This window comes from Rhineura floridana, chromosome 4 (genome assembly GCF_030035675.1).
Source record: "Rhineura floridana isolate rRhiFlo1 chromosome 4, rRhiFlo1.hap2, whole genome shotgun sequence".
Lineage (NCBI taxonomy): Eukaryota > Metazoa > Chordata > Lepidosauria > Squamata > Rhineuridae > Rhineura > Rhineura floridana.
Genome location: NC_084483.1, coordinates 66300820 through 66315378, shown reverse-complemented (window position 1 = coordinate 66315378; position 14559 = coordinate 66300820). Strand labels below are relative to the sequence as shown.

General features: G+C 41.2%; 1 protein-coding gene and 1 pseudogene across 2 annotated transcripts in view; one reads left to right on the top strand and one right to left on the bottom strand.

Annotated features, from left to right (window-relative positions):
- The window catches only part of UBE3D (ubiquitin protein ligase E3D), a 67343-nt gene extending 53085 nt beyond the window's left edge, over window positions 1-14258 (top strand). For both annotated transcript variants that reach the window (XM_061623228.1, XM_061623226.1), the window contains one exon: window positions 11724-14258. In XM_061623228.1, coding sequence (XP_061479212.1) covers window positions 11724-11736 — 13 coding nt within the window. In that variant the 3' untranslated portion in view covers window positions 11737-14258. The remainder of the gene's footprint in view (window positions 1-11723) is intronic.
- On the bottom strand, window positions 593-2188 carry LOC133384092 (coiled-coil domain-containing protein 152-like; annotated as a pseudogene).
- Window positions 14259-14559: the final 301 nt, after the last annotated feature.

Genomic DNA, 14559 nt, shown 5'->3' with positions numbered 1-14559 from the left:
AGAAGCCAAAGTGCCACCTTTTGCTGTCATTGAAAGATGGAACCAGCCATTCTGCTTTGTCATCTACTTCTAGGGCAACCAAAACAGAAGGCGGCAGCTGAATAAGAAGCAGGAGGGCTGTTACCTGTGAGGGACCCAGTGGAGCATTAGTTAAATTTGTCTTTCCAGCCCCCCCCCCCACATGCACACACAGGCATCTTTTTCTCTTTTTTGTCTACTGTGGTTTAAATCACTTCATGCAGAAAATATGTGCTGCTTAGTTAGCTTCATTAGCTGAGGCATGCAGATCTTTGCAGTAATTGCCATACTGCAAAAGCAAACCAGCTGGTATTGACTAGGAAAATCTGGAATTCTGTGGGTGCTTTTTGAAGTCTAGTTTTTTAAATATATATCAGTGTTAATTGCTATAGAACGCTGGCAGTATTCTTGAAGGCAACCCCAGTGACCAGACCTAGACAAGGTTGCACCTGAGATGAAAAGTCAAATGGATGCACTCTCCTACTGTTCCTTTGTTTTAATGTTACACAAGTGAAAGTTAGAGGCAGAAAAATGGTGCTCCTGTGTAATCTGTCACATCATGTCTGTGGCAAGGCTAGCTCTGGATAGGCCTCTTTACATTCCCTTGTAGGTCTTTGTCATTCATGCTCTGAAAATACAGAATGATATGTTCATAAGCTGACAGCTGGTATAGCACAGTGGGCAGGAGAGCCTGGCTGAGAGTCCAGAGTCTGTGAGTTCAAATTCCCACACGTATCTCCTGGGTGTCAAGGGCCAGCTAAAGATCACCCCTACAGTGAGTGGCTCAGGGGTTACTTGCCCTGCCACCTGTGCAGCCGTGGGCAAGCTGCATAGTCCCAAGGACCCAGTTGCCCCCCAGCTGGCAGTTGCGGACAAGGAAGGGGCTGGCTTGTGCAGCTGTGGCAAGCTGAGCAGGCCCTAACCAACTGGGGAGGACTAGCCTCAGAGGGAGGCAATGGTAAACCCCCCTCTAAATGCCACTTACCATGAAAACCCTATTCCTAGGGTAGCCATAAGTCGGGATCGACTTGAAGGCAGTCCATTTCCATTTTTTCAAGGAATATTTGTTAGTTTGTTTATTGCCTTTGTATACTGCCCCATAGCCGAAGCTCTCTTGGCAGCTTACAACAATTGAAAACATTGAAAACAAATATACAAATTTAAAAACACGTTTTTAAAAGGTAATTTAAATAAATATATGTTCTTAAATGTAATATAAATAAATTATTAATTAATAATGTTAATTGGCTGGATTACATCTTTTCTGAAGTTTATAACTGAAATCATATGAGGCAATGAAGAAAAATTGCAGTCCTGTGATAAAACAGGATAGTAAAACACTCTAAATATGAATAAACATTCTCAGTGCTACTAGACACAAAACAACTCAAATATTTTTCTCACACTGAGTTTTCAGAAATATAATGGGCAAGGAAACACAAATATGAGCAATATAGTTCTACTACCATAACCTAAAACTCATTTACTTCGAATACATCCCATTAATTTCAGCAGAAATTACTCCCCAGGTACTGTAGAACAACAGCCTGAGGCCCTGAGGTAAGGCTCTTACAAATTGCCCAGTATAACAGGCTAGGTTCCCCATACAAAGCTATACTTCCTATTTGTACTTTGATTTGTATATGCTTCCTTATAAAATAGACCCAACAATCTTCTCTCTTCTGGCTTCTGTCTGTGAGCTTTTCTAGTGCATACCTCAATTTGCAATTTCATTATCTCATTCTGTTTTTCCTTTTCTTGAACTTAAAAGTTGTTTAGTTAATTCTAAAATCTCCACATCTTTCTTTTCTATTAGTAGCTTGTGCTCTTTCTCCATTGTTTGGATTTGTTCAAGCTTGTGTTCCTTCTCCTTGCTTTTGATTTCTCTCATGAAACTATCAACCATATTTTTATGTTCCTGTTCATGGGACTTCAGTTTCTCTTCTAAAATATGGGCTGTGTTCTTCAGTCTCTTATTTTCTTCTCTCAAATTACACTGGTTTTCTGCACTTTGTTGTAGCCCCTTAATCACATTCTGGGGTGTGTCATGTTCTTTAACCAACTCTTCCTTTGATTGGCTTATTGTCAGTAACCTGTTTGTTTTATCTAACTGAAGATTCGTAAGATATATGCATACATACTGAATGAAATGCAGTTTTAATATAGCCATTCAATGTCTTGTTTCCAAGAAATCTTTTGTTCATTTTTTCATACACCTTTAAAGCTTTAAACAAGGGTGCTTTGTTTAATTGCACAAGTTCAGTTTCCAAGCCAAATATTGTAGTTCTCCCTTAGTGCTGTTCTTATGTCGTTATCCGATACTCCTTTTCATCTGGAATAAGCAATGTTTGACACCTGGAAGCATAAATTCTTGCACAGTCTGTTTGAAGGGGTCAAAACAGTGGCTAAATATAGAAACTCTTGCACAAATGAATTGCACAGTCCAATTGGAAGTGATGTAGTTAGGTGATACCCATATTTGGATATTATTTGGATGTGTATTACAGCTATCATAGGTCCTCAAGGCAAGGATATCCCAGGCATCCTGCAGAGTTTTTGTGGTAGGTTAGGTAGCTGGTCTCAGTGTACCTGTTTTTTTTAGTCTGCTCATTGTATTCTTACCTGCTTTTTGAGAAACAGCTAACAAGTGTATTAAAAACAATTAAAAAAAAATAAGACCATGGAAGAGAAAAGCGGAAAAAGTTTTTTTTACACATCAGTACATTAAAGTAGTATCTACCTTTAGGAAACCTGTAGTGTATTTTTGAAAGGCTTTCTGTCATCCCATTTGAGTCAGTAGCTATTTGCATTTTGTCTTTACTTCTGAAGCTTGGTCATGTCTCGGCATGCTTATGATACATTAGCAAAGAAGGCAGCTTAAAGTAAACTTGTGCAACTATTGATCTTCAAAGGAACACCATTCTCTATTTTGTGTTTACCTCTGCTTCATATCGACTGCCTAGGGTAGTATTAGAAAACTAGTACCCTTCAACAGATGGTAAAAGAAAAACCAGAGTGACTTAACTTATAGACTTAACTTTGAAAAAGAAAAGAATAATATTATATGATGCTGTCACATGCTGAGTTAAATAGTTCCACCTAGCCTAGTAGTGTTTACTTTGACCAGCAGCAGTTCTCCAAAGTTTTCAGGCAGAGGCCTTTCCCAGCTCTCCTGCTTGAGATTCTTCTTAACTGGAGATGACAGGGATCCAGATGACTATTGGCCATGTTAGCTGGGGTGGATGGGAATTGTCCAGAAACATCTGAAAGGCCACAGGTTCCCTACCACAGTCTGCCTGATTGTTGGTTAAGGTATAGTTCAGTTAAGATTGCTTTCTTACTGACAGACAATAGAATATTTGAAGTGGGGTGTGGGCATTTCATAATGAACCTACCAGGACCTTAACTGCCGCAGAAGCCCAGAAGACCTCCAGTTGGGAAGATCATACTGGTGTGTATCAAGGACACAACTTTTTTTAGGGGTAGCCTATTTATGGAGCTGCTTTCTGTAAGAGCTACATCATAACTCCTCTTTCGCTGCTTTTCAAAGGGCACTGCAGAATTTCTTCTTTCTCAAGGCTTTTTTAGGAAGAAATTCTGCTGTGTGTGTATGTGTGTGATTTTATCCTGCAGAGGTTTATTGTTTGATTTTAAGCTATATTTATTGAGATGAGCTGCTATGGAAGGATTTGCATTTTGAAAGGCCAGGTAAATCAGTAATGTGAGCCCCTCTGCTTCAGCCTCTTCCTTTCTTGTACTTTGAAAAAATACATATATTTTAGGAGCTATTCAGAAGCAACTTATTTAGCTAATTGTTCATGCCTGCCTTCGAAGCTTCATTTTTTTGCCACTTTGGAAAGAAGCATGTGACTAATGTCAAGTCTTCATGTGTCTCATGTTGAATTGCTTGCCCTTTTCCTAGGCAAGAAGGCAGTGTTGAAAAATAAATCCGTTTCTTTTATCTCATTCAAGCCAGGCATTCTATTTGCCACAACTGTTCAAAACTTTGACTTCTTCTTTGACTTTGAGCTTTTCCTCACCTTCTCATTCATTTCTTGTATCTAAGTATCTCTATTGCCAACTCCACAGAATAGTTTTTGTACGTCGAACTTGGAAGGCCTTGTTTTCTTAAAACACATTGCCTGTCAAGTATAAGCTTTTGTTTCTTAGCCATTATAGCTTGTGCTTAGAAAAGCTATCAGCTTGCAAAGTTTTACTATCAGGGATTATAAATGGATTTCACCTTAGAAGTTTTATATGTTTTTTGGGACAGCCTTCCTATCCTTCCCACTCAAATAGCCCCAGCTATTTTGTTTTGCTGCTAAAATGCCAGATTACTTCCACCAATTAGCAGCCTCTGAAGATAGTTATCCCCTTTATCGATCAGAAGATTGTAAAGTGAATATGAGTAGATCTTGCCAGATGACTAAACTGTCTAGTTGGAAACCACAGGCATACAAGCCTGGGTCAGAGTGTTGTGGAAAACACTGGAGATAGTCTCTTTAAAGCTTAAATACAATCATTAAATTTTGTAGCCAATTCCAAACAAACAGAGGATCTCCCTAGAACAGGGGTAGCCAAGCCAACGTGGTGTCCTCCAGATGTTGCTGGACTACAACTCCCATCATCCCTGACCATTGGCTGTACTGACTGGGGTTGATGGGAGTTAGAGACAATCAACATCTGGAGGACACACAGGCCACATTTATACCACTATTATTCTACTTCAGTTGTGGTTTCTCCCAGAGAATCCTGGGAAGTGTAGTTTGTGAAGGTTGTTGAGAATTGTTAGAAGACTCCTATTCTTCTCACAGGGCTCGAGTGGCCGAAACGCATTGGGCTTCTTCCTTTTTAATAAAATCTATTTGATTTTCCATTCAAAGAGATGACCTCGCCTCAGTTGTTCATGCTCTGGTAACTTCTAGACTGGATTACTGTAATGCACTCTACGTAGGGCTGCCCTTGAAGACAGTTCGGAAACTTCAGCTAGTGCAAAATGCAGCGGCCAGGATGTTGACGAGGACCAGCCGGTCCGCGCATATAACACCTGTGCTGGCTCATTTGCACTGGCTTCCTATCCGTTTCCGAGCTAGATTCAAGGTGCTGGTTTTGACCTACAAAGCCTTACACGGTGTGGGACCGCAATACCTTGTGGAACGCCTCTCCCGCTATGAACCTACCCGTACACTTCGCTCAGTAAATAAGGCCCTCCTCCGGGTACCAACTTATTGTGAAGCCCGGAGGACCGTTACTAGATCTAGGGCCTTTTCTGTGGTGGCCCCCGAATTGTGGAATAGCCTCCCTGAAGAGATACGCCTGGCGCCTACGCTGCTTTCTTTTAGGCGCCAGGTTAAGACCTGGTTATGCTCCCAGGCATTTTAATGTTTTAATGTTTACATTCTATGTTGTATTTTGTTGATTGTGTTAATTATTTGTTATCTGATTTTATTGTAATATTCCTGTATTTTATCCTGTTTTGTACACCGCCCAGAGAGCTATTAGCTATGGGCGGTTTATAAATGAAACAAAATAAATAATAAATAAATAAATTCAAGAAATCAATTTCTTCGGCATCTTGGGGTTCCCCCTCCTTTTTTCTCCTGCTGTCTTTGGATGCCAACCACTCCTGTTGTTGTCTCCTAACAACTGTCAGCACCCTTCACAAACTACACTTCCTGGAATTTCCTAGGGGGAAGCCATGAGTGAAGTGGAATAAATGTATGGTATGAATGTGGTCCTAGTTGGCTACCCCTTCTGACTTGAGAGATCCACTACTTGTTTGGAACTGGTGGTCACCAGTAGGTGAAAGCAGCCAGGAACAGGCTGCTACATAATTCTGAAAATTTGCATTATGGGTTGGGGCATGTGCTCAATGGTAGAGATTCAGTCAGTAGCATTACCAGTTAAACTATCTGAGATAGCATGGTTGGGAAGGATCTCTGTTTGAGACCCTGGAAAGCTACAGCCAGATGGAGTAGATGAAACAAAACAGGATTAGACAGATTGAATGGTCTGCCTTGGTATAAAGCAAGTTCATTTAATCATATGTGTTCTGACAAAACATTCTGCCTATTAACAAAATGTAATGGGTCCTGCAGAAACGCATGTTATTGCTGGTGGACTATCTCTCTCCACAAACTATAATGAAGCATAAGGAGAATGACATAACAGATGATGTAAACACAGAATAGTAAAAAGGCTTTAGGAAATAATATGTATCCTCCCAGAAAGTTTCCTCTTTGCCTATTTGGTACCCTTAACCTTTATTAATGCTTATGACCTTAAACGCACAGGATTGTGGGGATATTGGAAGGTGAAACAATATTGGAAGATGATATTATAAGTCATAAATGAAATTTTTAAGACAAGATTGATCATTTATCTGTTTTGAATTACATGGACAGTCATAAAACATTCAAACTTGGCCTTATTAACTTTAGCCAGGTTTATGTACTCAAAAGTAATGGAAAGAAGAATGTAAGCCTAGTAGAAAAGAGTTAATTCGATGTTTATAGGAACAAATGTCAATAGTCACATCAACAGTGTTAAAGAAGCAAGGGGATTATAAAGAAAGATTGAACAAATGAAGGACAGGAATGCAACAGGAAGGAGTTAGGAATAACTGAGGATGGGGTGGGTCATCATCTGGTTTTATAATGTAGCAGGTAAAACAATGAAATGTGTCAATTTTATTCAGAGAGGTTTAAATATGAAACATTATCTGTTTAATAATTATTTGTTATGTATGCACTATTTATAAAACTTGTATATGATCTATTTTAAATATTTGGAATTTATAAGGAACATATTAAGTAAATGAAATCACATGTTGCTGTGTTATGTACTGTATAAGAAAATTAAAATAAAGATATATATTTTTAATTCTACACAAGGAGAAGTACATAATAGATGAAGAAAACACAATAGTGAAAAGGCTTTAGGAAATCCTCAGTATACTCTCCAAAAGTTTCCTCTTTGCTCTGTTTGGTACTCCTAGCCATTCGATTTTTAATGCTCGAGGCCTTAAAGCGAAAGGATCCCCATCTGTGTCCTATGCAATAGCCCTGTGCTATATTAGCTAACACCTCCAGCTATCCCCTTCAGAACTACCACCCTATAGACCTAGATCCCAGCACTATCATTTATATTTATCACACTGTTCCAGCTCTTTTATAGGATTTGTTCTCCTAATGAGAGCAGCCTAGGACTTCTCTGCTATGTGTGTATATCTTATGTTTTTACTAATATCTACCCCAAAAAGTGAATTGCACTCTACTTGACCTCATACCAGTGGAGCTCTTCTGGGATACACAAAATGCTGTGCTCTTTGACATCTGTGTTTTTGTATTTGTTTGGGGTGATGGTTGTGAATTGCAGCCTTAGCAGAGCATTAGGTGTTATAAAAGTCTTGGGAAAGTAGTGTCATCACTGCATTGTCAAATGAATAGGCTATCAAGGATAACTATGAGCTGAAGGAACTTGCTTTTAAGATGATAAGGAGGAGGTACTTAATTGTAATAGAATTTTGCTTATATTTTGCTAAGTTGTGGATATAAGTGTCATTTTCTTCCCCTTTGGTTCTGAAGATTGAATTAGGGGCACTTTGTACCCCATGAGTGAGACAACCATGTGCTTGGAAACACAGATTTCATCAGAGATCTAGGATTGAGTGGATCTCCATTTTGAATGTCATAGTGGTGTGGACCAGGTTTTACTTAGGAAGCCTTTACTTAACACTGGTATGCCAGTAATAACTTGGTAAGACTTATCTGGGGGAAATCATGACCCCACTTAACATATATTGGAATTTGAAGTATTGTTCTTAATATAATAGGGGAGGAGTCATGACTTTGAATGTAGACAGTTCAGTCCCTGGCATCTCCAGGTAGGACTTGAAGAGGGCTCTCTCTGAAGCCATGAAAAGCCATTACAATTCAGTGTAGACAATAATGAATTAGATGGACCAATGGTCTGACTAGATGCAAGGCAGCTCCTTGTGTTCTTATGCCACTGGGGCTGCTAACCTTTCTAGACCCATGGTCGCAGTTTGAATCATGTAGCTGCCAGAGTGGGCAGTATCCTCATTCACAAAATGGCTGCCATAATGGGTGTGGCCAGATCACAGAAGGCAGGAAGAATTCACAGAATTAAGACAAATAGGAAAGAGTAATACCCTTCTTGCTTTCTCTCTCACTTTTATGTAATTTTTAAAGCTGAGAAGAGAGAAAAGGTGGGGAAGTGTAGAGGCCTTGCAGGCACTGGTAGAGGTCGTCATTGGCACAGTTGCTGACAGGAGTCTAAGTCCAACAGCATCTAGAAGACCACAAGTTGCCCTATAGGATTTTGTGGAGTAAAATCTGAGCAAAGCATTCCTTCAGTTAGTGTCCTCTTTTGCTTTCTTCTCCACGATTTATAGAGGCACTTAATAACACCCAGGACATGTGGAGCTTCCCAGCACGCTCAGTGGCAATTTAGAATAACATTGGCATAGGGGCTATAAACTTTCTGTGATGCAGGGTAGTATTAGGTCTGTAATTGCCTGTGCAGATGACACATCGCTGCTCCAAAGATCACAAGGGGAGAAGGGGGAAAGGTCACACTCCATGTAATGAAGCTTTTCCTGCTGTGTTGCTACAGCCCTAGAACTATTCTTCTGATTCTTTTCCCCCTTGTAGTTTTGGTAATCTCTTCAAAGCGCAATCAATTATTTCACCCCCTTCTGTGATATTATTTATTTATATAGATTTATCACCTGCCCTCTTTAGTAGATCCACGGTTGATCCCAAAAGCATGAAACTCCAGTGAAATGGAATGGAAAAATCCATCACATCCAATCTCTGCCAAGTTTGCTCAGGAGAGCAAAGCCAACCCAACCTGGTTGATTCTACAGTGCTTTTGAAATATGCCCAGGCTTGTTAGGATCCAGGCTATTTCATGGTATGGTCTGGAGGCACGCAAGTCCATCACCTTGCTGAGGATAAGCAGGTCTGGGTCTGGTCAGTGCCTGGATAGGGAACCGCATGCACACCACCTTATGTTCCATGATGGGAAAAGGCCAGGATATAAGTGTAAAAGAACGAATGAATCTGTTGCTGCTTAAACTCCCAAACTGTTCTCAAAGACAGGCTTGTCCTTCTCCAGTGTGCCCATGCTTCCCTCCCTCCTTGTTCACTGTACAATATGAAACTGCCTGTCAGTTGAGATCTTCTGAGGTCCTTTTTCAAGCTCACCCCCTTCCGAGTTTAGATAGATGGCTACTGGTGAAGAGCACCCTGGCTGTGGTGCTCTCTCTCCATACTCATTTGCCTAGTCCTATTATTATTGTCAGTGAGGCACCTGACTGTATTACCACACTTGCTCTTGCTTAGGAGAGAGATCTCTGTTAACATCTGAAACTTTACTTTTCCGTGTTCAGGAACACAAATGACTGGGGATAATTTTGATCTGGTGCTAGGTTACATCTCTTCTTCCCTCTGGCTCCATTCTGGCTTGGGAACTGGCATGCTTTACTAAATGCATAGGAACACTGTGGGCAACGTAAGAAACTTGGTAATGGAGTGCCGTGTAAGGTACCCAAGAAGAAGGAATGGAGGCGAGGCCAGAGGTTTTCCAAGACAGGGTTTTTTGTAGATAAAGGTAAATTAGACGATAAATTGCAACTTGAATTATTTAAGGCTGTTCCAATGGGAAGGAGGAGGGAGAGAGAAGTGAAGGTAGCAGTGAGCGACAGGCAGCTGTAGGATGATCCTTACGCGCTTGGGGGAGAAGAAAAGGGAGCATAGGAAGCTGATGAGAGAGAGGTTTAGAGTGAGAAAAAGAGAGGGATGTAATTATTACCAATCCTTTCTTTATGAACTGTCACGGGGAACAGATATCCCCAGTGTCAAGGTAAAATGCAAAGCAGGATTTGGGTGTTCAAAGCCGCAACAAATCTTTCTTGAGCAGTTATAGTGGCATGTGAGCATGTAAAACCAGGCACCCAGGCCAGGGCCCCCCAGAGCATATCAGGCAGAGTAGATTCCAGTCAGGCCATATTCAAGGAGTGGACACAGTCCAGAAAAGGACAGTACAGCATGCACCTTGGCTGAGATCTTCAGGGCAGAGAGAGAGAGTTGAGGGCAATGTGGATACCAAAAGGGATTCTCCCAAACAAAAAAGAACAAAGTCCAGAGCAATTGCAGAAAACAAAAACTAGGGTAGCAACTGAAAGAAGAATTTGCAGGTGACCAAAAGGGTTGGGTTGACTGTCTCTGCTTGTCTGAATACTTGAATCTGGATGTGTGTGAATATATATTTTTTGGAAAGTCACACAAGAGCTCAGACCTCTCAGTTATCAGTTAAAGAGTAGCAAGCTGGTGTTCTGATTTCATTAGGAGGTGGAGGGGGGACCTTGGCTTTTGTGAGTCCAAGACCTCCTTAGCCTGAAGCAAAGAGGACCGGAATCAGTAGAGGCCAGCAGGGCTGTGCAAGTGGAGCTGCATGGCTCTCCCGGCTTCCCAACACCATGCGCCTCTGCCAGTTACCAAGAGGGAGAGGGGTAAGGCAGCAGGAAGCTGAGCAGAGTGCTGGCGCAGCTTTGGGAGCATTAGAAAATTATTTATAAAAGAATTTACATACTGCCCCCTCACAAAACAATGGATTGGTTCCACTGCTGTGCCACACCATGCTGAACCCCCTGCTGCCTAGACTGTCTCCCTCTCACTGCATCCCGACAGCAGTGCAGGGTGTTGCAAAGCCAGGAGGGCAACACAGCCCAATTCATGCAGTCTTGCCAGCGCTACTGGCTAGATCCTCTCTTGTCCATGTCAAAAGAGATTGGTTGGCAACTAGTCCTGCAAACACATCCTTTTTTGTTCTTGCCAGTTGCCTGTCATAGAGTAAGACTTTTACTATAAAATGAGAGATGTGGGGACAACATGAAGGCAAGCTGATGCTCTCTGGCAATGCTGCAGTCTTATCTTGTCTGCCTACACTATTAACTGCAATTAGCATTCATCAGCTTTGACTGCTTTGAGAGAGATTTTTGTTCTAATTATTGCAGTTGAGTGTGTGTTATGTTCGTTGTTTGGTAAACCAAGGGTGTTTTATAGTGGAAAGGACGGAAATACATTTATTAAACTGATCAACTTGGTGCTAAAATTAAAAATATGAAAATGCTTTGTTTCCATGCTTTTAAGATTAAAGCAGTAGATAATTAAGATTTCTCATTTATTTGTAAATTCTCATCTAGGCATCTCCTGCAAGGTCTGCTTCGATATAGTAATCCAGATTCTTCAAGGCTTATTAAGTTCCAAAGTGAAACGTGTTAACTCAAGACAAAATGTTCTTTGTGCTTTATAGTGCAGTTTGCAAAGTGTGTAAAAGCTATGTTGCCACACAAGTGACATTATTTACATTTGGAGTCAGAACCTCCTTATCTAATTTATTTTACTAGAAAATGTTATGTTGAACCCAGTGAATAACAGGTCATATGTTGAAAATAATATTTGGAACAAATTAAAGGGGGAAAATAAACTTTCTTTGAGAAGTTCAATCTGGGGTCATTTTCCCCCTGGTAAGTGATAAGAGGACTTTTCTGCATTGTTCACTAGACAATATGGTATGGAAAACAGTGACGTTTTGGATGTGGTTGGTGTCTGTTTTTTTAAAAAAAACTTTTACTGTACCAGGGCTGACTGTTTTGTTATGTTTTGTTTACATTGCAGGTTGCCTTTTTAAAGATGTGAAAGAACCTGGTCTGATTCTTTTGAAAAGGAATTCCTGTCAAATTAACTTTCAGCAACAAAGAACTTTGGAGCTAAGACATCAAGTGGGGACGTTTTTCTGAAAGTGATGCTGAGGTTCCTAAGCCAAACAGTTAATTATATATTTACCTTGCTGTTTGTTGACTTCGGAATTTTGAGAAGTTCAAATAATGTGACAGAAGCAAGTTGCTCAAGCAGAGAGGCCAGTTGTTGCAGGCTGGAGTTCAAAGAGTGGCTTAATTTGGGGTGTCAGGAGTCTTTGAGATCACTGTGAATGACTACTAATTCCCCAAAGAGAACTCAGCAGCAACTGCAGTGTTAAAAAGAGAGGAACTAATAGTGGCTAAGGTGCCCTTCCAGGAAATGAAAACTAGCAATTAGGACTGAACATTTGATTATACAGTGCCCAAGTTATATATAAAATATGTAATTGTGATTCACAAAACAGAGGTTTTTCTTTTACTAGCAAAACGTTTCGGCTTCCACCTTCATCAGCTGCTACCATGCAAATGCTGTTACCAAAGTGGCAGTTATAGAATGCTCCGTGGGGCTTCATTTGCAGAAGCTAAGTGATGTTTGTACTGTCCTTGGCCTAATTGAATGTGAGTGGGAAGGCAGAGAGAGACACCACTTGTCGCCCCTGACTGATTGCTCTCAAGAGAATTCTGCCACCCCCCCCAAGAAAGACTCCCCACCCCTGCTTTTCTAGTAAACATTATGGTATACTGTGAACTCTGATCACAAAGAAAAGAGTAATAGTTTTACCTGTAATGATGGGATGAGGAACCTTTTTCTGCCCTAGGGCCATATGGCAAGAGGCAAAAAGTGGGTGGAGCAACAAATATGAATTTGGGGAGGGGCCATAGCTCAGGGGTAGATCATCTGCCTTGTATGCAGAAGGGCCCCGGTTCAATCCCTGGCATCTCCAGGTAGAGCTGGGAGAGACTCCTGCCTAAAACCCTGAAGAGCTGCTGCCAGTCAGTGTACAATACTGAGCTAGATGGACCGATGGTCTCACTCAGCATAAGGCAGCTTCCTGTGTTCCTACATTTTACATTGTACAATAGGCTAGTTTCTACACACACTCACATACTCCTCTCTGTCTTCCAAGCTAGGGGCGTTACCAGAGTTCAGGACACATTCCAACCTGGCAAAAACGCTCGAGGAGAATGTGAAGCAAGACCAGCAAGGGGGGAGGGGTGGAAAGAGGATGTGGCTGGGGAAGGTGTGCGGCTTGGGAAGAGTCCTGAGAGCCAAATGGAGAGAATTGGGCCCTGGGCCTGAGCCCTGCCCCCCTGTAATACAACAGATTCTTCCAAGGCAACATTGGTCAAGGACTGGTCCCCACATGCATTTATACCCCTTGATTTGTCACCTCTTGCTTACTCTGCGATTAACATGTGAGCTGATGGCATTAAAAAAGCCACTGTGTGTGAGATGATATAAAAACAATGGAGTGGTAGCAATGTGTGATATGCTGGATAATGGGCAAATGTTCACTGTACTGGGTTGCTGGAGGGAGGAGGGCAGAAGAAGGTTTTGCAGGGACTCTTATTATTCACAGAACCATGTTTGATGTCAAGAGGTGCTGACATGCCAAAGGGCTCTGCCACCTGTGAGATGTATTGGGGAGCACCATATTAATAAGTTACTTAGACTGCCCAGACTGCCCGTGTTTGCAAATGTGAATCCTCTCTCTCTCTCTCTCTCTCTCTCTCTCTCTCTCTCTCTCTCTCTCTCTCGGATAAACAGGATCATGAAGCCATGTCTGCAGAAAGGTTGTGATATATTTTGTGCCTTGCAAGCAAGGCATAATGTAAGAGCAGTGCATCTCCTGAAGGCATGCAGATCCCCAGGAGCAGCACCTTATCAGGTGTTGTGCTGCATGGGTACTCTGGCTCAGTTGCACGTGGGTACCAGTGCACTTTCAAACTGTAGTGCCAAATGCATGACTAATTGCTCACAAAAGCAATATGTAATTGACCCACACAAAAGCGCCAATGCATTGAGAGAGAGGACAATGTACACCCTGATCATAATCAAATTTAATTATTAGCTGTTCCCATTAATTCTCTGCCAATATGTTAAGGATTGCAACGTAAATAATATAATTAAGGTGGCATTTTTCATGTACAAAATTGTCTCCTGGCTCTTGGCGGAGGATTCCATAGAAACTTTTTTCTGAAGTTTTACTTTATTTGAGCCCAGCACAAAGGCAAATGTGCGCAGCAATTCCGATGTGGAGACTGTGCAAGCTGTGTTCTCAGATTACCAAAGTTGCCCTTTAATAGACTTTGATTTATGTGGTCCTAATAAGAGCAAAGCAGGCAAAGGCCTTTATTTGAGCATTGAAAAGAAAGCAGATATGGGACAATTTACAGCTTGTGCTTAGCTGCAAAAAAGGTCTTTTGCCAAATGACTGAGGAAATATACTTCCAGCTGATGAAAAGGCACTAAATCTGGAGAGCTTTAAAAATAAATAAATAGCATTTTAAAGGAGGAACTTGAGCTGTTGTTGTCACTCATCCTTACTAATTATTAAAATCATATTTTAAGGCCATGATTTACAAATGTAGTTTGACTATTATGAGTTATGCTCCTCAATTTGCAAAGAAAAATGTCCATTCCCATCTTACAAATGGATCTGTAGAAGACCTGGCATTTTCGCAGCCCTCTGTAAACTCAGCCAAGCAAGTAATGGGGAATCCCACTAATTTGCCATCACTCACGAAACAGGGGGATGTCTCAAAATGATGCTTCAAGTAAAAATAAACTCACTACTTTTCTTGAAGGAAAC